This window comes from Oreochromis niloticus, linkage group LG18, assembly GCF_001858045.2.
Source record: "Oreochromis niloticus isolate F11D_XX linkage group LG18, O_niloticus_UMD_NMBU, whole genome shotgun sequence".
In the NCBI taxonomy this organism is placed as follows: Eukaryota; Metazoa; Chordata; class Actinopteri; order Cichliformes; family Cichlidae; genus Oreochromis; species Oreochromis niloticus.
This window is the reverse complement of record NC_031982.2, coordinates 19,837,364-19,862,046: the sequence shown is the minus strand read 5'-3', so window position 1 is coordinate 19,862,046 and position 24,683 is coordinate 19,837,364. Positions and strand designations below refer to the sequence as shown.

General features: G+C 41.4%; 1 protein-coding gene across 3 annotated transcripts; it reads right to left on the bottom strand.

The window, feature by feature from the left end:
- Window positions 1-664: 664 nt before the first annotated feature.
- Window positions 665-24,300, bottom strand: cables1 (Cdk5 and Abl enzyme substrate 1). Of its 3 annotated transcripts, none has more exons than XM_003437851.5 (10): window positions 23,561-24,300; window positions 15,988-16,059; window positions 14,201-14,293; window positions 13,080-13,157; window positions 10,282-10,381; window positions 8,089-8,245; window positions 6,600-6,703; window positions 3,714-3,820; window positions 3,390-3,597; window positions 665-2,423 (listed from the first exon to the last, which is right to left on the bottom strand). In XM_003437851.5, exons 1-10 carry the CDS (start codon window positions 24,127-24,129, stop codon window positions 2,283-2,285), a joined length of 1,629 nt encoding a protein of 542 aa, XP_003437899.1. In that variant the 5' UTR covers window positions 24,130-24,300; the 3' UTR covers window positions 665-2,282. The 3 variants fall into 3 exon arrangements, with proteins under 3 accessions (XP_003437899.1, XP_005476518.1, XP_005476519.1); XM_005476461.4 differs by having other exon boundaries at window positions 23,618-24,294; XM_005476462.4 differs by lacking the exon at window positions 13,080-13,157 and having other exon boundaries at window positions 23,561-24,293.
- Window positions 24,301-24,683: the final 383 nt, after the last annotated feature.

Here is a 24,683-nt window from a genome sequence, read left to right as displayed (position 1 = left end):
GAGCTACCTGCCAGCTCAATTGTGCTGTACAGTTATAAAAACAATACTTACAGTTTGACTTTCTTCCCTTTCTGTATTATGACATGAGCTCAGGTCAAGTATGCAATAAGTGTAGCTTGCATCACAACATGATTAATGTATCTTGGCATGCAGGCCTATTGTAGACTATATCCTGCATCAGTGCAACACTAAGAGAAAGCTTTCAGGTCTGTTTCAAATGGACGGTTTGCACTGGTTAAGCATGAAATTATGGTACACTGAGCCTGAAAACCATGGGAGGACCTGGTTTATCAGGTTTATATGATGGTAAAAAAAATTTACAATAAGGTGGCTAGATGTTTTGTTTTTGTTTGATTTATTTATTTTTAAATTAAAGCAGTAGTTACGAAACGCAAATGGAAAGAGGGCGAGACATGAATGGGGTCTAATGGGGTGCTGCAACTATGGTCACTATGCTAACATGGTAAGTAGGTGTAATTATTAGCATGGTTGAATGTAATATTTCTAGCTGGAAACATTCATAAGGTTATTTGTTCATAAAGCATTAATTTTCTATAATTAAAAAAAAAGACCTGTTATTAGATGTCTGAACAATCTTAGGTTTGATGACTAAAGAATTTTAATCTTACTGGAAAACAAAGAGACACACACCACTAACTAAATCTTTGATTGACAAGCAAAGCAATTTATTTACAAACACACACAGGTAACACGAGTCACCCGTGAGCCTTTCCTCGCGGAGCATTTAGTGTGCATCTTACAGCAACGTCTTTGGGCTTGCAAACAAAAATAAGCTCAGCTTTTTTACCCAACTTTGAATCAAGACAATCAAATGTGGTTTGGTTTAGTCTCGTGATCATTTAAGCTCATAATGCTCTGAGCAGCATCAAATACTATCTTTCTCTGTCGCCTCAGCTTCTGATTCAGTGGAACACTCTGTGGTAGTGTGCGAGACAAGTGCAAGGTAGGAAACAAAAGGATTAAGGTGTGAAAGTGACATGCCAGAAAAATGGAATGAATCACCTTTAAGTGGTCGCACCGGTCGAGATGTTCAGTACTTTTTTGTTTTTTAATAAAAAACATCGTAGATTTCAAATCAAATGATGATTCAAGTTAAATGTTTGATCTATGACTAGATCCCACGTGAGATTTTGCCTGGATTTTTTCCCCCTCTGCAGAGATCAGAGAGAGGTCAGAGGTCAGCTAAAGAGATGCATCTATGCAGCCTGTAGGGCTCAAACACACTTATAGTTACTGGCATGTCCTCTCAGCACCCGAGCATCCTGCTGATCCTGATCACTGGTCAATGGCGTGTCCTCGGAACAAGCATCTGTTAAAGCACTGTAAACGTGCTAGCGATACACTCTAACATAGAGCACAGAAAATTCAACTCTGATAAAAGACGGTCTGTAGCAAGCGTCTGACTGGTAGAAAAATGAATGGAACACTTCAGTGAAAAATAGGAAGTCAAAACTTCTCTGCAGGTACCTGCGTACAAAGAATCAATACTTTTCATGCAGACTGTGGTTGGAAAATTGTGAATAAACCATAAGAGAGAGAAAATAAAAATTGAACGGTCCGTTCCAGCTTCTGTACGGTGCTTACGAAGACCGCATACTTTTCAGCAGGGGCAACTTCAGGGTTAGTTCTCAAGCCCAGTGTCTTTTAAAAAAAAAAAAAAAAAGTGCACTTTTAATGAAAAGATGATTCACGCTGAGGAATAACAGTCCAGCCACAAAACCAGCCTCTTAAAAAGGCTTCTGTTTAAACTGTATGCAGCTCATGAGGCAACCAATCATAAAAAGGTTACAAAAAGATTAAAGAAAGGATCAAATTGTTACAATCACTGATTGTTTTAACTGACAAAGATCACTATCAGATTCAGTTGTTTTTTTTTAAAAAGAGCCTCGTGTCAACATGAGGACTAAGAATACAAAATGATGAAGGATGAGATGTGAGAGATGCAAACTAGAAAAACCAGCTTGCTTGCAGACGGTTGAACCCTTTTCTTTCAGTCCATGTAGTGATGCCGAATGCAGAAGTCAAACAGTGGAGGAAAGTTTGCTTAAAAACACGTGTCCCTTTGGCTGATGTTGGTCCAATGAGGGGAAGCGGGCTGTCTGTAGTGATCAGTGGCTGCGGCTCGCCAACAGCCAGAGGTACCTTGAAGTGATCAAACAGAGACGAGGAGAGAAGACAGAGGATGGATACTGTGGTAACTGTGGAGAGCCGGGAGATCAGAAGGAGAACCTGGCGGTCGTCCTCCTGATGGATCACCAATGCTAGGAGGTCTGCAGGAGGCGTCTGTAGTGGGGCATGATCTCGTGCTCTGGCAGGTGCAGATTAAACTCCAGCGCCACCAACACGGGGAACTCGAAGGCTATCAGCTCTCTGCGGTTCACTCGGAACCTTTCCTCCAGTTTCTGGCAGAAAAATAAAGCAAGTCAGTGTGAAAGGAAAAAAAAAGAAAAGTTTCTCGACTCATAATCCGCACCTTCTTATTTTTATTTATTTATTTTTAACCCTGGATGTTGTAACACCTGGCCCTGCACTGCTCACAGCACACTTGGCTCAGAAGTGTGAAAGTGACGGCTTTATATTTAGTCACCGTGTGCAAGAAGCCAACAAATGGTCACAAAAAGAGGAGCATTTGCTACTCTAACAGGGCTTTATATATTAAATATTTCCTTCACTCATAATCATACGATCCACTTGTTTTATTCACTTGAAATTGAAAACCTGAAACTGCACTTTTTTTGAGCTTAAACACATTGAAAACTAAAAACATTTAAAAGGTTTGTTTTTACTATGCCGATGTGGTAATGTGAGGTGGACTTTAGGACCCTGGGAAACTGGGTGGGGTGTGCATCCAGGTACCAGGTTGCCAGGTGCAACTCAGCACATATCTTACCACACCCAACCAGAGGTTAAGGGTTCAACACTAATTCCCTTGGATTCCCAGTTAAACAAAGCAGTTGTTAAAGCATTGAGACTAGCAATGTGTTACTCTGTAGGGGGGGAAAAACAAAAAGCTCTCCTATTTATGAGATTCGAGCTTCAGGCCCTGTTCTCACTATTTTTTTTCAGGTCAATTAAACATTAGTAAGTTTTGGAAACACTTTCTTGTAGACCGCTTATTACAGATGATTTTATTTCATTATGTTATGTTGTGCAGCCTGTTTAAAGTTATACTTGAACCCTGAGGGATCGATTTTGCCTCATCTGCTACCCACACCCAGCCCAGTGGACTCTGTCACTGAGAGCAGTGAAAAATGATGCTCAAATGTTCGGAAAGAAATCCCTCAGCTTTTGATTTGAGTGAACTGACCCTTTAATCTCTTGTACTGTAATTAAATATTGGGGTTGGACGTGTGCATGAGGAAGCTTACATCTATAAGAAGTTTGACCTCCTGTTTCTTCAGATCACCCCCGATCTTGGCTGCCAGCAGGACACAAGCTCCAGCGCAGAGTTTACGGTTCTGCTTGTTTAGTTTGCCTTGAAGAACGAGTTTTTCAAAGTAGACGAAAGCCATGGCCACCGTCGGTTCCTCAAATCCACACTCATCCTGAGCCAGTTTTCTTATCTCCCTTTTCAAGCTGCAGAGAGTTAAAAAAAAAAGAACAAGGAAGGAAAAATGAAGAGAAAGAAGTTGGTAAAGAAAACAAAAGAGCTTCTGTTAAGGTGAATATATGTTGTGTCGTGTTTTTTTTACCTCCTTATTTTGCTGAGTGTCAGCTTTATGTGTGGGAATTTTTCCTTGAAGGTTTCATTCATGTCCTTTTTGAGGTCAGAGGGTTTCACGTATTCAATGACTGTAGTCTGGAGAGGAAAACCAGAGGTGGTGTCAAAATGACCACACTTTCAATCGAGTAACTATTTCTAACACATCACTGCTGTCACCTCTATCACTGGTGATATTTTATCTTTTCTAATGTGAACAAATTCCTTTGAAAGATGAAGTCTGACTGTATTTCAGTCTACAGTCCACATTCTTTCAATTCCAACGTTTCATGTATCAGGACATAATAAAAAAAATAATTCCATCCTTACAATTAGATAAATACAACCTCAGAAAAACAACCACACATGATACATTATACTGTGTCAATATTTATTTGAAGAAAAGGTGTAGTTGCAGAGCAGCAATAACTTGAAGTAACCGCTTTCAGTCTCTCTGGAAAGTTGTGAAGGACCTTTGGCCCACTCGTCTTTATGGTGTTGCTGCAGTTCATTGAAGATTGTGGCCTTTTGTTTATGCGCAGCTCTCTCAAGGTCCTGCGGCAGTATTTCAGTTGGATTGAGGTCCGGACTTTGAGCGGTTGCAATACTTTGTTTTCAGTTTCACTCATGCTGTTGTAGATTTGCTGCTGTGCTTGGCATCACTGTCCTGTTGCATGACCCAATTTGTCCTACAGCCCAAATCATCACCCCGCCACCACCGTGCCAGACAGTTGGCAGTATGGCAGTAGGTGTGTGGCCACAATGCACAGCACCACAGTATAACAAATAAACAAAACAACAACCACAAGAATTTCCAATGATGTCTCGTCCATCCTCTCCTGGCATGACTGGGAAGTCTTCTAAACAAGCTAAACTTGTTCAATCTTTTTCTAATTGTACTGTCAGTAACTTTAACATTTAACACATTAACCAACGCCTGTAGAGTCTGAGCTGTAGCTTTTGGATTTTTTGCAGTTTTTCTGAGCAACGCACGCTCTGACCTTGGGGTGAATTTGCTGGGACATCCACTCGCTGGAAGATTGGCAGCTGTCCTGAACGTTTTACACTTAATGAGTAATCTTTCTCACTGTAGCACTTCAAATTATTTGGAAAGGCTTCTCTAAGACCATTGCTGGCGACTTTCCTCATCAGCATTGTGTTAGCACACACCTAAATGCTCCAGGCCAGCAAACTGCCAAAACTTTAGCTTTTGTAGGTGTTTACACCTGCTGAGAATCAGCCGTCAAGTGCATTAGAGTAGCAGCACCTGGCTGCTGCTTTCCCTCTTAATTCCTATGGAAGCAGTGAGGGTGTATTTAATTTTTCACACACTGCTTCTGCATTTTGACTTTGCCTTCGTTAAATAAATAATGACATTATATAATATGTTGTTCGTCTGAGGTTGCATATGAAATGATTTTAGAATCTAGTAGAGACCAGATTAATTATTTTATTACGTCCTGACACATAAAACCATAGAAACCGTGAAAGAGCGTGTGGTTTGTTTGGGTTGTTTTTTTTTTGTTTTTTTAAAAAACCAAGACTGTAAATGTTTTTTAAAAATTGCTCCGTGTCACAAAAAGTAGCATTAAAAGACAGTAACAAGATAAACTGATGTCTTTGGCCAAATCTTAATTCATCATGATGACCACAAACTATTTAGCAGTCAATCCCACACAGATGGTTCTGCTGCTAAAAGCAGGATTTTCAGTTTCTCTGCATCTTTATTTTAGCATTAAATCTTAGTTTTCAGTTTTATATAGTTTATAGATTTTCTTATTTGCCTTTCTATTGTCTTTCTAATGTCTGTTAAACAATCCTTAAGCAGATCATACTCAAAGCATGCCATAACAAGCACTGAGTCACACTGGGAGAGCTTAATGTGTGGGTGCGAGTTTGGGCTAGGAGTTCGATCCCTGTCGAGGCCTGTCTATTAATCCCAGGATTAAAGGTCCATAAAAAAAATTGTTTTTTGTTGCTCTGGGATGGTGAATTTGTGGTTTTAGAGCTGATTGAAGCAATGTTAAGTGTAACAAAAGGGAACCTTCCTTGGGTGTAACCCATTTACTATGCAACGTCGCCAGAAATACAAAGAAGACTTTCAACAGATAATTTTATCCCCTGTTTGAACCTGAAAGCTAGAGAGTCAGGTCTCCCAAGCAGCCTGTGTCCAATTCCTGAAGTGCTGAGAATTCACTGCTTCCATTGCGGTAGTAAACACAATAGCTATTGTTGTCAAGAGTAATTGGAGGAAGAGAGGACAAAAAAAAGCCTGGCCTTGACTAACATTTCAACTATGTCAGTACTCGTTGTGCATTCTGCCAGTCTCCACAGAGAAAACTGAATCCCGGAAAGAATGAGGAGGGAATCCGGCTGTTTTGTTTTTTTCCCCCCTTTTCAAACCACAATAAAACATCCGCGCTTTTCCGGAAAAGTAAAAAGAATGATTAGTGTTGAGGGAGAGCCACAGTAGCTCTTTAATAGCTACTGCCAACTACACAGAGATAAAGTATCTGCATCCTTTCAGGCCCAAAATACTGGGAGAGCGTCTCATCCAGTGACCTTGCTGATAAAGACTAAATAAGCAGATAAAACTGAGGATTTTTTATTTTTATTTTTGGTGAAGGAACCCTTAGACAAATATTTCCGGTTTTATTGTTCTCTGTTGTGGTGGGAAAACTGAGCACAGAAGCCCAGAATGATAAAAAAAATTAAATAAAAAATACCAGTGAGATATTTCTGAACATTTTAACAAAACATCTCAAAGCAAATGAAGCTGCGAATAAAAACAACCATTCCTTTCTGCTCTCAAGAGGCTATGAAGCAGCAGTTGCTGCTGCTGTTGTGATTGTGATGTATTAGATTAGTATTTTCTCACCATGTAGGAGGGGAAGATGAGGACTCTCTTGTGTTTACCACAAGGCCACTGTGGGTCGTCCAGCAGATTAGGGTCGTACTCGCGAAAGTCCCCGAAATCATTCCCTGCAATTTCCACACAGACAACAACGAAGGTTGAGCCAGATTTAGAATTTCATGCATTTCTTTTTTCAATAAAAATATACAGTTAGGGCCAAAAGTGCTCGGACGGTGAGACTATCTTTGTATTTGTACACCAACACAGAGCATTTTAAGATCAAATAATCATGATGTGACTGAAATGTGGACTTTAATTCAAGGAGTTTACCAAAAAAAAATTGGCTTTAAATGTTTAGGAATTACACTGAGCTATAGACAGCAGGTGATTATGGTTGAAAAACTCACATACAGACTGAAAATGGAAGAAAAATACAAGACTGGGAGAAATAGTTGCCATACAAAGTGAAGAAATGACTTGAATTAAAGTAACTTAAATTATTAAAAGAGGCAAATTTGCTCCAACTGACTGTTTTTCTACATATAAACAAAGCAAATAAAATAAAGTTATAACTGTTTAGGAATTAACAGCCATTTTTATTCGTAGTCCTCCACTTTCAGAGGCTCAAACAATCAGGTGGCTGACTGATCCTTATCCACTTGTAGTGAGAAGCGTCGTCTCATCAGTTCTGCAGCGTTTGGCTGAATCTGAGCAGAGAGTATAGCCCAGGCCACGTCACAATCCAGCCTGCTGCTGCTATCAGCGCTCACATCATAAACAAACACTAGTGGTCCAGTTGCACTGGCAACCATACAAGCCCACAACACAACACGTCCTGTAGCACATTTAGCAGGTAATGTGGTATGCGTTGAATCACAGACCGTTTCTTTTCACTTTATTCGAATATTATTATTATTATTCTGTACATTATTCTGATATGAGGAAATCTTGCGTTCAAGATTTTTCTTTTGAACTGTGCGAGCTCTTTTAGGTTTGTTTAGATGCTTCCTGTTTTTATGTGTAGCTGTTGCTGATCTGGCCGGTGAAACGCTTCTTTTTAACAATGAGCCAGATTTTTGCTCTCTCTCTCTTTTTAGCCTAATTATGGCCTCTCTCTCTCTTTGACTGACATATCTTTGGACCTTATATTGAGAGTTGCATATTGAAAGTGAACAGCTACCAAATGCAAGTTCAGTACTTTGATTCAGCTCCAAACGTTTTATCTAATCAGTTTGTCGTGAATAACAGGGTCTCACCTGGCCAAGAAATGCTCGTCAGTGAGCTGTCCAATTAATTTTGTGCCTCTGAAAGATGTGCAAGGCTTTTGTTAAACCCTTTGAATTAAAGCTTAATGTTTGTACTTCAATCACATCTTGATTTAAAATAAACTGATGTGGTGTACAGAGACAAAATTGCCCCCCCAAAAAAACAAGCCCTCATTGTCCAAACATGTGGACCCAACTGTAGTAAATGATGAAAAGGTGAGGCCTGCAAACATTCAGGATGAACCAACCTGTGTCTAAGCTGCTCTGGTTGCTGTTGGCTCGGGCCAAGCTGAGGCTGCGGTGGCTTGCGTTGCGAGACTGAGAGAAGGACGAGGTGGAGTCGATTGTGTTTCTTCGGCCACCCAGCACATAAGTAGGATACAGGAACTGGGTGTACGACACAGTCTGCAAACACAGATACAAATTATTATGTCTATTCAGTAGAGCCAAAAAAAGACTTGCTCGCTCTGATGTTAAACCCGTTCGACCTATTAATGTTATCAGATCCGTTTTCCAGCACAAGAGGACCACAAATAACTATTAGCACTAACAGTGTCCCAGTATAACGTACCCATGAGACATCACACACAATAACAAGAGACTGGAACTGACTTGGCTAAAAGGAATGCAGTTGTTATTAATGTGCTTAATTGCACATGGGGCGTTTGGACTCCCCTGACAGCAAAATAGTGCCCAGAAAAAGGCTCATTGCACAGGGTTCTACAAAAAAATCAGCTCGCTAAGCATCAAAAAATAAAAGCCTTTCACTTCATTTTCCTCATTTATGAAAACTAAACAACGTTTATAACCAACATTAATATTTAAATGGAAGTAATTTGTGTGAGGAGAAACCTTTATAAAATTCTAGCTTCTGTAGCAACTAACAAGCTAGTTTGCTAGCTAATGTTCCATCAACAGTACAACACTTCTGAACTATTACGATGCTAATGTGCCATTTTTAGCCAACCTTAACCATTTTTGGCCTTTCTGTATGTACAATGATGTGCACAAGTCTCGATCCACCCCTCATTTCTTTACATTTTGCTGGAAAAATGAGAAATGTTTGCTAAAACATATATACAGTTCTCCAGGCCTCTTGAAGGACATTCAAAGCTCTTCTTTGGATGTTGGCTACCAATCTCTGTTGAGACGATCACACACCGCTTCAAAAATGTTGAGGTTCTGACTCTGGGAAGGCCAGGATCAACATCTGACTGCACTTCATGCATTCATAATTCCATCAGTTTTGATAAGATCTCCAACACCACTGGCTGAAATGCAGACTCAAACCATGACAGAGCCTCCACCATGTTTTACAGACAGCTGTAGACACTCACTGTTATACCTCTGTCCTGACCTTTGTACATAAAGACGATGATTTGAACAAACAACCAAACAAAAAATGGATTAATTACTCCATAAGACCTGTTGCAGATGACTTCAGTCCTGTTCCTGTGTATTTTGGCCCTTTCTCCCAGTTTCCTTTCCCTAAAAATGGCTTGATGCAAAGACTTTCACTGACACAATTTTAGCAAATAGTATATGGATCAACTGAAGGGACCGATGCAGCTCTAGATTGCATTTTTACTCATTTCTTCAGGCCTTGTCTTTGAGTTTCTGGCTAGTAGCTCTTTTGAAATCCCCTTGTTGGTGTAAAAATACTATTTTATACCTTTCAAGCTGTGTTATCTTTGGCTTTCTTGTAGATCCAAATAAAGAAATGAGAACAATTTATATGTTTTGTAAAAAGTAAGGCGCTCATAACAAAGTTCCTAAAGAGACTTTGCAAAGTTGTTGGGTATTTGTCGACGACACCCTCGAGTTAGGTGCCTTTTTATGGTAAATGGACTGATTCTTATATAGCGCTTTTCTACTCTCACGGAGTACTCAAAGCGCTCTATACAACATGCCTCATTCACCCAATCACACCCATTCTCACAAGCACTTTATCTACACTTAGTGCTTTCTAACGACATTCATACACATTCATACTCCGATGGATGCATCGGAGAGCAAGTTGGGGTTAGTATCTTGCCCAAGGATACTTGACATGCAGACTGGAGGAGCCAGGGATCGAACCACCGACCTTCCAATCAGTAGGTGACCAGCTCTACCTCCTGAGCTACAGCCACCTTTTAAAGACAAACTTTAAAAGACCTTCAGAAGCCTGTCCAACTTTTGATGAAGACCGCTTTAAAAGTTATACCAAAGTCTGACTTTTGGAAACAAGATACAAAGAAATGAGTGGTGGTTTAAGACTTCTGAACAGTCGTATGCAGTAAATTGTTTTGCAAGACAGTGGATGGGTCTAATTTCCTAAAGTAAATAGATATGTGTTTTGATATCTACTTTCCTGTTAAAAGATATTTTTCGTATCCAGTGAATTATCCCAGTAAACTATATTGATCCACCACACATATACATATTTGCTGGTTTCTCACCTTTCCATCTGCTCCCAACTCCACTCCCTCCAGCCCAATCACCATCTCCCTGGCGCCTCCCGAAGGATGCCGCTGACGCCCTCCTTCCAGCTTTGCATCCCTAACGAGCACAAGACTTTTTTTTTTAAAACAGATCTTTCACGATACAAAGTTTTCCTGCAGCTTCTTTAAACGCCTTTTCCTTAGCAATCTTTCAGAGGCCTGTTCTAGCTCACCTCTTCACTTACACACTCTCCATTTCACAGATTTGGGTCCTGCATCGATCTGAGCTCATCAGCTGGCCTAGTTTCTGTAACCGCTCGTGTCTTTGGGTGCATCTCGGGGCAATCAGTAATAAAGTGCGCCCTTGGGAGGCAGGACGGAGGAGAGTACGGTTTCGTTCTAGCAGGCAAGCCTCTTCAAACTCAGCTGCTGCCTGAAATGCCATACTGCTGTGGGAGATTTGTAGGAGGTCAAAAGCTCTCCTGAAGCAGAAAACAGATGGCCAAAGAGGGAAGTGTGTCGGTGGAGCTTGACCGACACATGGCCCAAATCAAATATACAATAATTAAAGTAAACACTGTTTACTGCTAAGATTTAACTTGATGCGATATTTTTAGGTCGCTGTCAGTAAAAGCTAATTTAGATTGTGTACAGTGGCAGAGAAGATTACATGCCTGCAGTCCACTTCATTTACAGTCTGCCACAAAGAATAACTGATAACACTGATGGTAAGCTGAAGGCTAACTCTTTCCAGCGATTTGTGATTAAAAGATTGGTAGAAAATTAAAAAGCTCTAAGCAGGAGCTGATATTCATGTTTTCCCATTTTTCCTTGGGTTGAAATAAAGTCCACAGCTATTAAAATGTGGCCTGTTTGCTGACAGATAAATTTCCACCTGTATTTGTGTTACATTAACTTCAGCCTTATCTCAATATTTGTACTGTTGCAACATTTCACAGCGGCGGCAGAAAGTAGAGGTTGAACACCGTCTTGTTTTTCTGCGGCTGCCTTATCTTTCCTTTGCTTTGTCTTGCGTTCTCTTTAAAATGTCGTTCATACACGAAGCATTAACACACGGCGGGTCCTCACATGACTATGCCAGTGTTTTGTTGACATGTGGGGCCAATCTGTTTTAATGAAAACAGCGTTATCTGGCAGACAGGCACGGCAGGACACGATGATGACAGATGCATCGTAGACACGGAGATCCCCAGGCAGTGGACCTCTTACAGAACAGTGAAAATCAAAGAAGAAAGGGGAAAAAAAAGAAGAGATGGAAAGCTTTCTAGGGAGAGAGCTTTTCTATGAAGCCATCCACAAAATAAAAAGGTTTTGCTTCATTTGGTTGAGAATACAGAGAAATGAAAGGAGACAATAGGAAAAGCTGCTCAGTAGCATGCACGAATAGGAACCACTGGCTCCAAACATCTGTATGTTAGTATTGGTGAAATTCTTGCAAAGTGCTCGTCACCCATGCTTCGAAATTCAGCGTCAAGAAAGTAAAAATAGCCACAGCTTAAACAACTTTGACCCCATTACAAATACTTTATAGTTCACAGGAACAGTTGAGGGTGACTGCTTCCAATTATATTCCAAAGTCTTTTTTTTTTTTAACTTCAAATATCCCTGTGAGGAAATTCATCCCGCATTCGATCCATGTAATTTTTTCCACTCCGATGCCAGAAGTGTTCCTTAACGTGCCAGAGAAACATCGGAATCCAGCGCTGCTAAAGAGGAAACATGCAAAGTCTGCACGGAAGTGTTTGAACTCAAAGAATTAGACCATGAAAAGACAGTGACGACCCACAGCCAGAGGTTTAACCACCTGAAGCCTACTGCACTCCACCTTCTTAGTTTACAAAAGTCTGAGCTGGACTTTGAGCTGCAGATTTAACCATGTATTTAACATTTGCAAAATTACTCAAGATGCAAGGCATACCAGTCTGCTGAATGTACTCTAAAAATAAATAAATAATTTAAGTAACAAGTTGTCTAATAAAATATTTTTCAGTTTTGGCTGACCCAGCCAAAGTCGAGCTGGAAACGGGCAATTAGCGTGAAGAAGCAGTGAAACGTGCTTATCGGAGAGCCCCGGGAGGTTTATTAACCCTTGACCTTGCACTGATTGGCTGGCTTAGGAAATTCCCCGCTCTTCACTAAGCAGTGGTGTGTTGCTTTTCTTTCTGTGCATTGTTTTCTCTGGTGTTTATCTGTCGCCCTTTCGCTTTCACTTCCTCTAAAACACACCGTTTTTTTGGGGGGGGGGACGTCAGAAGCAAGGCCATACAACAGCTAAACCCCCCAACACAGAGCTTATGTTGCTTTAAAAGAAAAGCAGGAAAAATTATCTATACATAAGATATATGGTGCTAAGACATGTAAACCCTGGCAGTTAAAAAAGAAGTGGTTAATAACATGCTATGAGTGTGCAGACAATAGAAATCCTAGTCCGTCAGCACAGTGGATAATTAAAATCAGTTGACTACACACCGAAAACGTCCATTTCTAATAACCAGGAGAGGTTAATATTAAATGCTGAATAGCGAAGCCAGCAACAGCTGCAACAGACAAGAATGGGTCGACTTGAACAAAGGATGAGTGCCCAAGAGCCACCACGGGAAAAGTATCACAAGCAACAAGCATTAGGCGACAATCTAAGCCTTAAAGTCCTTGTTAGGCTACTTTTTTGTTCATTTTTATTAACATGTTAAGATAAAAATGCATCCACCAAAACAAGAGGGATGAGGAAAACAAAGGGAAAGAGGAAGCACAGGTTGGAGGACGTTACGACGTTCGGCATGCCGTAGGATACATACCCCGCTTGGCTACAATCTCGATAGGGCAGGACAGAAAATACACTATAGAAGGATCTTCTGCCACTGATAAGGACTATCCTACGAAAACAAAAATGGCAAACAAGCTAATCAACATCTATCGGACAAGATCCACAGGTTACACTTGGTAAGGGTTTGCAGTAACAGGATGAACTGAACATTCTTATGTGTTATTTTGTCTTTCTTGCAGTTTGGCACATACACTAAGTTTGTGTGTAACAGTGATGCATTTGTTACAAGACCTTATTTTTAATGACTAAAGCATCCAATCAGAGTCCACTTCCTGATGACCTGAGGTCAACAGCACAGCGGGCAGAACGGATCTGACATTAACTACAACGACCTCATAATTCCAGCTTCCTAACTCGGGCTCGCAGACACGTGGTGAACCTTACTACTAAAAATCAGCATCAGGAAACAAACTCCACACGAGGGTCTCAAAAAGCTGGGTCTTTAAACATCAGCTGAAAACTGGATAATCATTTCAGAGATGGTACACTGATGCCTAAACATAAGATGCTGTACTACCATCTCCATATCAACCAAATGTTGGATAAAAGAAGTGAAGACTAACTCATAGAGCTACACTTTGAGACAATTGAAAATCACCTGAGCACGATTGTGCCACGCAAATCACCGATAAATAAAAGCTAACTGAACTATCGTCTAAATCCAAACGAAGTGGCAGTGATAATAAGAGTCACCCCGTCAGTGTTACACAGAAACGCTCCCTAGATACGTTGACCTCGACTTCAACATCAGAACATTTCTGCCAAAATTTGTTTGCATTTAAAGATTTGCGTGCTGCATTCATGCTACAGCATCTTACAGTTTAGTAGCGAGTGATCTGTGGCGTGATTACAGAATTTGTGACAGTGATCAAATAAAGATTGACATCAAAATTCATCAGATTCTTCTGCACGTGCAGGATTGGCAGTTGCATCCATCTATAAGCTGAAACTGTGGCCGGGGCCTGGCCTGCTCGTCTGCGATGTGGCTTGTAATGTGAGAAACATCCAAACTGCAGTTCATTGACTGGGGCAGCCTCCATTATTCAGTGAGGACTTGTATCGACTGCGGGGAGGCGATGTTTGGCTTCATACCTTCCATTGCGCATATCGTGTTGCCTCATGTTCTTTACGAAGTGGACCTTCTTGAAGCTCTTTGGTCGGGGTGAACCCGATAGGGTTCGACATCTGAAATGCAAAACAAACAAAAAACTTAGAAACAGACAGTTCCCAAAGTGGGGCGCACTACACTGTGCTAAGCAACTCGCGTTGAGACAGAAATACACAGGAATGGTAAAAAGAAAGCAAACCTTTCAAACCTTAGTTTTAAGGTTTTACATATCGGGACATTATACATATTTTTTAAAAAAGAAATCATATAATCCTTACCAGTAATACTACCGCATAAATGTTGGTATCGAACTCATACCAGGTAAATACAGAGCCAGTACTGCCGATACCAACACCGATATAGATACTTTTACCTACAAAAGTACCTTATGTAGGCGATAGCAGCGTGTCATGGTTTCTGAGATGATCACCATCAATTTGCAAATTCTGAACATATTTTAATGGATGCCTAAATCTCTGTGATTTTTACTTTTTATTAACTTCAGTTTTTCGTGTATTTGAAGCAAGGTTTTTGGAGATCAGGGATGTAAAAGTGTCTGTCTCCAAACAATCTGATCAACACAAAAAGTTCAGAAGTTTCTGCATTTTTTCCATTTCCAAAAAAGCAAATTATTGAACAAAATTCAGTGAGCTACATACTAAACTTAGAGGATAGAAACAAAGTATCGATCTTATCGTGCTAGTATCAAGCCAATACCAGCACTGATACGGATACCCATCGATATTTAGATTGATCTGCCCACCTCTACATACCAGGCCTTAAAATTGGCTACACACAGCCTCAGAAATGCATCATGTCCTTGTTTAGTTAAGGAAATCTAACCAATATGAAGAAGCACTGTGGGAAAACCTAAGTGCCATAAGAATTAAGAGGGAAAGCAGCATCCAGGTTGTGTTATAATCAAATATACTTGTTTTATTAATCATGAGTAAATGTGAGGACCTCTATAAAAGCAGGCATTTTCGCAATTTGCATGTCTGGGGCACTCGGGTGTGTGTTAACTCAATGCCTTCTTGCAAAGCTGAAGACTTCTGGAACAATGTCCTTTGGACAGACGAGACCAAAGCTGAGCTGTTTGGCAGAGGGGTGATGATTTGAGTGGTTTTTGCAATTAGAGGATCTGGATAACTTGCAACCACTGAGGTAAAAAAAAAAAGAAAAGAATAAAGGCGTTGCAATGGCCCAGTCAAAGACCAGACCTCAACCTGATTAAAATGCGGTGGAGGGACCTGCGCATAAATGAATGCCTGCAAACAACAATGAACTGAGTCAGCGTTGAAATCGACTAAACTTCCTCTTTTTTTTTTTCTTTTTTTTTGCTTGTCCCGTTTGGCTCTTTTGCCATCAGAATTATTGTCTAAAGGCAAAGAAAGATGCCCAACGGATTTACTTTACCAAACTGACCATCCCAGCCTTGCCGTAATGGTCCATTTGATTCACCTTTTATTGTTTATTTTATTTTCATTTGCTGAATACGGGACTAAACTTCCTCTACAATTTTGTAGAGACTGATAAAGTCATACAGAAAATAATACATCAAGATATTGCTGCTAAAGTTTCTACCTGAAGCTGCCGTGCACGTAGTTTTTCACACTATGCTTCTGTATTTTGAATTTGTTTTCATTAAATGAATGTGTGACGATTTTGTTTTTAAACACGTCCAGATATGTAAAACCTTAATGAAAGAAGGTGTTTTTTTTCCCCCTTTCCACATGACTGTAGTAGCAGTGTGAACATGTAAAGCGTTTACCTGCGTAGAGGAGCATTTTCTTCAATGTCCTCTAGAGTTTCAAGCGATGAGCGCTGAGAGATGAGCCTTCGTCTGGGGGGGGGAACATAGAGGGGAAGTTACACGTTACGGGATATGAAGAAATATCAACATCACACCAACACTTTACAAGTTCAACAGTCAGCTTTAAGAGGAACTACCTTTTGCTTTGAATAACTCTTTCCACTGTGTCAATGTTATATTTTTAGTCTGTACTCAAAAAGGTTGAATGTTTAACACCCAGGTTTAAAAACAATATGTGTGGTCAGCAGTGGCCTGGAACAAAGGTTAAACTGTGGTTTCCAATTATAACCCCTTTCTATAAATTCTGAGATTAATTTGCAAACACCGGTTTTGGACAGCTGACTTATAACTGTCGTCAGCGAACGCCACTGTGCCCCCTGTGTGGTCAACGATCGCCCCCCACTCAGGCTTGCGTGGATCACAGCGAATTTTCCAGGATCAGAGCTGCTAAGAGGATAACGAGCTGGCTCTGTGAGCACTTTGTGTAACACATTTTGTCACAGATGGCCTTTATTTCACACTTAAGTTGCTCGACTCAACAGTCTAATTCTGCTGGACCGCTTTTATATGATCAACTGCCAGTTTCAGAACAAACCCACATGTGACAGCTAAGAAGGTCTGAGCCGTGCCAAAATTAGGTTATAATTGCACGTTTAGCACCACAATAACAACACGATCCGGCTCCAATTAGTCGTCCTTCAAAAAAAAAAAAAAAAAAAAGTGTCTACATTTAAAGTAGTGGAAATTAACGTATTAGAGGTCAGATAAGAAAAAGCTCACATTTTCCCAGCGAGTTATCTGTCATGACGTAGGAGACAAATCTGTAACAGTGCCGCTTTCGCATTATCAAGAAAGAGGGTAAATATACATACTACTGTATACAACGCAGGCTTTTTCCTGCAGAGAGAAATTTGCAAGCTGTCCGTCTAATTGGGGTTTGGATCGCTTGAGCAAACTGTCTTAATTAGCATAAAAATGCAAACATTTCTGTCAAACAGAGGTTGCACACACTTTGACTTTACTGTACAAGGACAGATAATGGTTATGTGCATAGGCACGGCCCCCCCAAATGCCCATTCTGAGCCAGGAAAAAGCCTGTAATCGTGCAGCATCCAATTCTCCTCATAAATCAAGACGTGCTGTAGTGCTGCAAGGCGCTGCAGCATCAAGACAAACCGAATACGTCCAACCGGACACACTTGCCCCTCACCGAGCATTTCAGCTGGCCAAAGGGAGAGACGGTAGAGTGTAAAGTAAAGCAGCTGGTTAATAAGTGACAGAGCGTGCAGACAAATGAACAAAAAATGACTCCGTCCTCGAGGATCCAACACGGGCTGAGTGAACAGTGTATACTAGAGGAGATTGGGTGAGCTGAGTGTTTACATGAGAAGCCAGGCCACTGGAGCAGACAAAAAAAGCTTAAGGCCTTTGTACTGACTAACCTTCTGCACGCAATATAATGGGCCTAATGATCATAAACTGAAGGGGAAAACATCAAGCCTTCATACAAGGCATGAGCAGTAAAATCGGAGTCTAAATGATAAGAACGATCAGACCTGTGGGCAGCTGACACCAACTCTGTCTCCTGTTTGCGTGAGTTGAAAGGGCCATAATAAAAGGGTCTGGCCTGACCTCTTCGTGAGGGTCAAACGAGTGGTGACATGTGATTTATGGCCAGTCTTACATCATCCTCCTTCAGTGATAACCCTGAGGGATGGACTGGCTTGGTGATTTGGGATCTATGAGTGCAGATGCCCAGGAAAGTAAAGGCTTCTCTACTGAGCATCGCTTCATTCATTAAACTACTTTATGCTGCATGAAGCTCTTAGCGATTCAAAACAGGTTGATAGTTTTATATGGAGAATTATCAATTAACAGTACAGTCCTCTTCAGCGTTGCAGAGCACTTTAGGCTTTTCCAGCTCCTTGTTTTGACATTATGGCCGGCAAATTACCATTTTGGTTTGCTCACCACTTTTATCCGCTTTGTTTGCAGCTGCAGCATTTTAGCAACTCAGAAACCGCACACCAGACTCCAAAAGCCCTCCACTACTACTAGTGTATCCTGGTTGTGTAAATAAACCAGTGTTTTCCAGCAATAAGACCCGTGTTAAGGGTATTTCCATGTTGTTTTTAACGCCTGCAGAACAGCCCGCATGAAGGAAAAAATTTAAAAAAGGTCACAAAATGAATATTTAAACAGGTTTTACTCACTTTTCAAATTTAACCTCATGTATTGCTAATGTATACACTGAAAAAGTTATTCTTTACTGTAACTGCTCTTCCACGTGCATGAAAAGAGAGAAGATAGAATCCACATTCCACCAAGACAATGTAAATTTGAGCTGAAGCTAATATAATACTGGGACGGATAGAGTTTGTTTCTTTGTTAGATAAATCAGGCAAGCTTTCAAACTCACAGTCTTGGTAGTCTCTCTTTATGACCATGTGGTGCAGCAGTGAATGAATTGCATTAGAAGCCTACAACTCTGCAAGTTACCGGCTTCATTTCATTATCTTGAAAGTTTCTGAGCTACATTTCTTTCCAAATTTTATCAATCAAGTTACCAACTGCTCCATATGCATGTAGGACTATAACAGGAAGAAACCCCCCTCCCCCCTTAAAACTCTGCAAAGAGTGTGCTAAATGAAAAATAATGTCTACTGCAGTCTTTTTGCTCCATTCTTCATGGAATTTTATCATTTTCCGGTCTAAATCTCTGAATTGATACCAGGAAAAAAAGAAGTAATTTTGTTAGCTGAAGGGCACATTGCCAGTTCATAACTTCACGACTGAACTGAACTTCGACTTAGCCGCTCTACATGAACATCAGCAGCAGGACGTGCTTTTAATGCAAAAGATGTTTTCCAGGCTGGTGCAAATCCTGGAAACAATAACACGGGACAGGCTGCTCATTCACTTCAGACCCTGCCAAGGAGGGTTAGAGCAATCCGTTTCCATCCAGTCTGGCATTAACTAGGCCCAGTGAGAAGGTTCAGACAAGCGTCTGTGTAAATCAACAGCAGAGTCCCTGAAAACAACTCCTGCCACTGTTGCCTGGGAAGTGATTTTATTTAAGCACCTTTTCATGAATGAAGTCAGGCACACCGTTAAATTATTTTCACTACAAATGCACACCATGCTCCTGCAATATAATAAAAAAATGTTTTTGAATGCTATTGATAATCCTGCTAAGCAATGAAGCCATAAAACTCAAGTGGACTGTTTAGATGTGGAGATTAAACGGTTTCACACGTACGACCTGTTGGCAGCTTGCCATAGGACACAGTCTTCCATTTTCCTGCTGAGTCGTTGAGTGAAAAATACATGTAATGTTGTGGGCTTATTCACACAAATATAGTCAGGAAAAGGGGAAATGTGATTACGGTGATAAAAAAAATAGCAGTCTGGGGAGTTCAGCCTGTCTGGTCCGGAAAGGTTCAAAAGTACAATGAGTACAAACGGGATGTACCAACAAACGCGAGGAATGGACAGGCAAAAAAGGAAATAATAAAAAAAAAAAATAATAAAAATAATAATAATACAATAATTACATCAAAATAACTTTCAAAACACGTTTCACACACAGGCTGATCCTGGTTAATTTTGGGGGCTTTTATTAGCTTTCCTTTTATCCACGACTCAGACGCCGAAAGATTCAGGGAAGGAAAATGAGGCATTCTTATATAATCCTGAGATTATGCCAACCATGACCTCAGCGAACAACAATCAGCCCCATAACCAGAAGTATGTGACCCGAACACACAAGACTCCAGAGAGCCATTACAGTGGCTTGTGCTGCTTGTTTTCCAGCCACAGTTTTGTTTCCACATGCAAAAAAAAAAAAAAAAAAGTCCTGTTAAAATACTTTAAAGTACATGTTTCTGGGTAATCTAATAGTGATGGGAATATAACCCACGCAGGACGTGATAAGACTCAACCTGCCTGTGTTTTACAGGGGAAACAATATAATGAACATTGCTCTACACCTCAGGCAGACAGCACCAGATGGTACTCACTATTATATATTTAAAGCACAGCTCTTGGCTGATTCTTGATGGATGAACGCTGAGGAGTGGAATATGAAATTAGCTATCGTTTCCACGCATTAGATTCTGATGAGGATATTGTCTAAAGCAGCTTTGGGCTCAGAAAGTCTATTTTGGCGGCACATCAGAGACTCTTCGGCTTCCTCAACGAAAGCAGGATTGAAGGCCAAAAAGTCTGAGGGGAGAGTGTGTCTCCGATTCCCCTGGGAGAGGAAGTGGAGGACAGAAAATACAGAGCTGAGAGCCAGAGCTGCTTCTCAGAAAGCTTGGGCATCCTGCCTCTCCCGGCGAGGGACCTCTGTACACGTTTCCACCAGCTGCCCTCAGAAAACAGACCAGGCACTGTGCAGAGTGCTCGTCTGTCCGCACGCTGGTGGAATATGGCCGCGCTCAATCAGCAGGTTGCATATTTCTCGACATCAGAATTCATTTTATGTGGGCGTCCTTCGAGCGGATATCAAAAACAGGGGGTAAAGTCAGGCTTTAACAAATTCTGACTGTATTTGCTAAGCAGAATAAGAAGCATCAAATCCATTTTCTTAACCGCTTATTCAGCTGAGGATCTTTGGGGGATGGAGTCTCTCCCAGCAGAGGCGGGGTAAAAAACACAGACTGGTCGCTGGTACATCACATGTCAAAGCACAAACTGGATCCAACATGTGCAACACTGTGGCTGAAACTCAGTATTTCTCTGGTACTGAGCTTATTAGCACAAAATATGAAAAGCTGGCAGGTTTGTACAAGCTGACTTCCAAGTATTTAAAACCAGCATTTAAAAGCAAAAGCTTATCGTAATCTTTGAGATGTGTAATGATTAACATTTGAAAAGTTTGGCTTCTAATGATCTGGAGCCCGACCAATACTGGATACCAATGTTTTAAAGGTGAAAAAATAAAAATATGATATCAGCAATGAATTTCACAAATTAATCTGCAGCTTACTGTGAAGACGCTGCTTCTCTACTGGGATGGGGCAACAATCCAGCATAGTAAGGCGCTATTTTGCATAGCGATATTGTGTGTGTAAATACTCTGGTGATGCTACTATACTTTAAGAAGAAGGCTAATCTCCTGCAATACATTAAATCAGCTTGCTTATTGGAAAAAGTTAAAAATCGCAATAATATCGTATTGAGAGTGAAATACTGTGATAATATCATATCGTGGCATGGGGGATGATTCCCCTTTCTACTGATTGATGAGCTCTGATGCTACTCTGCTACCTGTGCTACAGACAGCAGAGTAAACAGGAGCTGAAGCCCTCTGCTGGACAAACTATGTGATGACACCCTGATCAACTTAACCGAGATCTGCATGTTCTATAGGTAAATGAAGTTTTCGTACTAGCGAATACTGCACAACATATGAACCAATACCACTTCACTTTTTATTACAGCAACTCTGATTACTAGATATTTTGTTTGGTTCAATAATGCTGCCTCCTGTAAGCCAGTTAAAATGTGTTAGTGATGTAATGATGTCAGTCGTGCATTTTTTCCCCCTCTATGTAAATATATAGCAAAAAAAAGAGAGATTAGTACAGATTAGGACATTCCAAACAAGCTGATTTGACAAATCAATTTCAGTGAGGTCAAGAAAGGGAACTAGGCTCATGAGCGTTTCACTGTGAAGCAGAACTTCCTGAGAAGTCTGGCACGGCCTTCAGAAGGAGGCGAGGATTTGGATAAAAGACGAGGGGGCTCTGAACGGAGAAGATCCGATGGCAGGTTCTGACAGTGAGAGAACCACAAGATGACCCGCACCGACAGTCGTCCCTCTTCGAGGTGGAGACCTCCAAACTCTCCCCCTTGTGTGAAAATAAAGTAGACAAAGAAGGCAAATAAAAAGACACTCATGTGAAACAACAAGCCCCTGTTGCATGCGGAGCTGGACAGCGGTGTAGAGTTACAGGATGTTTACGTCACACAGAAATGAAGTAGACAGCAGGTGTGTGCCAAGTTTTGTCAAGACACTCACTAAAAATAAGCTGAGGACAATTTGACAAAGAGCCGGAGAACATTTATGTAAGAAAGACAAACAGACTGAATAAGATGCGATGCTGGATTTTCTCCTCGGGGGGAAAACAAGGGTGCACAGCTCCACGGTTTGTTGGACTTGTGATCAAAACTATCTGCCCCCCACCCCCATCCCCTGTGCATATCAGTGAGTCATAAGCCTGCAGGCACCTGCATGGAGTAAAGCATACAGCTGAACTTTTTCCTCACGCTGTGTTGGTGTTACGTCCAAGAAAGACTGATTTCTCAGACCTGCAAGTATCTTTTGAAAACAGCTGATGATAAGAAACCTGCAAGAAAATTGCCAAGAGTTCATTTATTTGGATGCCCCCCCGTTTTTGTCACACAACAATGAGAAACTACTAAATCAGGGATGCTTAACTTAAGGAAAAACAACCTCCTTCATATTTTCAAGACCCATGCAGTGAGGCCGGTGCCCCAAAAAGTGATTTCCAATGTTTCTGTGTGTTCTCATGTCTAACACCTCTGTTTATATTGATAATCAGTCTGCAGTCAACAGGATTTCTGAAGGGGTTATATATGAGATAAAGAACTGACCTGTTTTGCAAGCATCTTTATGACTCTGCGTTATTGAACATAACCTGTGTTGTACCTTATGATGAATCCAGTCCTTTTTTGGTGACTTAAAATATCTTTATATAACTGTTACATGATATTTGTTGCAACTTCTACTGCATCTCTTTTGAAAAAGACATTCTTAGTGTCGCTGATTGTTTTCCATTCATAAATAAAAGGATGTATAAAAGTAACTTTGCAAGAAAGTGACTGCAGCTTCAACCCCCTAACAGAAATGTTCTTTCTGGCCTAAAATTGCTCAATATCATTGACGAGAGATAAGTTTGACAAATGTTTCAAAGATCATGGGCCAACAAGTCATTTACAACACCGAATTGGAGTCCTTGCCTGGCTGAATATGGCCCCTGGGGCCTTATGTTTGACACCCCATTTCTAAATCATAACATAATAAATAACAACTGATGTAGGAAAGTCTGAAGTCTGGAAAGCAATCATCCTTAACATTTCCTTAAGAACTTGCTGGAACAACATATCCAATAAAACTGATTTTGGAAAGTGCCATAGTGCTGTAGAAATACTAACAGATATGCAACACACAGTGAGTGTGCAAGCACTTTGCAACTCGTTCTCTAATGTGTGCCTTTCTCCTATTTTTGTATATATGTCTCTTGATTGTGTATATATTCCTGCTGTCTACTATTAATATTTCATTCCTGCACAGTTGCTGTGGAGCACCCACATTGTACATGTACAATGCCAATAAAGGGCTATTCTATTCTGCTGGTGAGAGAAGTGAACAAGAAAGGTTTGCCTGCAAGATGCCCTTCGTGTGCAGTTTAATGAGAGGACTATGGAGATCCTGCAGTGCAGAAGTGAACTTTGGTCGTTGTGCGCTCAGACAGTGAAGTAAAACCGTTGTGTACACAGTTACCTTGACCTCTGCTGCTCTATCTGTCCGCCCTCCGGGCAGTAGTTCTGGGAGACTTGCCTGGAGTAGGTCGCAGGTAGGATTCCCTGAGTGTACGTCTGCAGCCTCCCTCTAGTCGAGGCTGGGACCGCGGAGAAAGGCGAGCTGAACGTCGAGGGCACAAAAGCGTCGCCCTCCGCGTCTGTACCGGCGGGGGGAGCAGTGGGACCCGTCCCAAAACTGGCCCTGCTGCTGGCGTGGAGAGCCTGGTTTGCTAAAGCGAGCGCCTGGGTGGCTGTGGTGGTGGCCGCCGCCGCTGCAGCCGCCGCGGCCGCCGCAGCAGCAGCGGCTCCGTACGCCGAGGGCTCCGTAGAAACCAGGCTCTGTCTAGTCCGAGCTTCCAGCGGGGTTTCCCCTTCGCTCTGACTGCCCGCATCGTCCTGCACGGGCCGTCCATCCAGAGAAATGTTGCTGAGAAAGGACAGCGCCGCTTGCCTCCTCCTCGGGTCGATGCGTTTCCGCGTATGCTCGAGACTGGAGTGCTTTATCTGAAGCGTGGCTGTGGATGTGTTGCTGCTCGTGGCAGCCGCCATGGTCCACTTCCAGGTGTCCGAGTCCCACCCTCAGCAGCGGTCTCACCTCGCGGGCATGAGTGCTGAAGGGATGGTCGTGCTTGTGTTGGTGAACGGTGGTGCCCGTCTTTTTAAGTACACGCGTTAAACTGGGTGAAAACAGCGAGGTCACGTGTGCGCAGTATTGTGGCAGCACAGGGAAAATTTGGACCAATGAGCTGTCGGGAATACATGTGTGTTTTTTTTTCTTTTTCCTGACTGCTGAAGCCTCCACTTCTCTGATAGTGCGTGCCAAAATTACATAAACTCCGAGATGTTCGTAACATCTTCAATAAACTTTTTCTTCCTGCTGTTTTGTTTTTGCAGCCTTCACACTCCTGCAGGGTGAAAACCTTTTTTTTTTATCCTTCTTTGTGCATTTCTAATTTTACGCAGACATTTAGAAAGCCCTGTTTGGGCTTTCTAAATGTCTGCACATTTAGTGCAGACATGTGTTAAGTGCGGGGATCGGTGTGCGCTGATAGAGTGGGGGCCTGGCTCTGTTTGTTTTGATAAAATCCATCGGTTTCGTGCGC

Bases quoted from the DNA above. Each gene is read 5' to 3' on its own strand.
- cables1 (XM_003437851.5), bottom strand. From the start codon at position 24,129: ATGGCGGCTGCCACGAGCAGCAACACATCCACAGCCACGCTTCAGATA. The intron at 16,060-23,560 runs GTAACTGTGTAC...TCCCCCCCCCAG, and splicing joins ATAGAGCAGCAGAGGTCAAG to ACGAAGGCTCATCTCTCAGC. The intron at 10,382-13,079 runs GTATGTATCCTA...TGTGCTCGTTAG, and splicing joins CGAGATTGTAGCCAAGCGGG to GGATGCAAAGCTGGAAGGAG.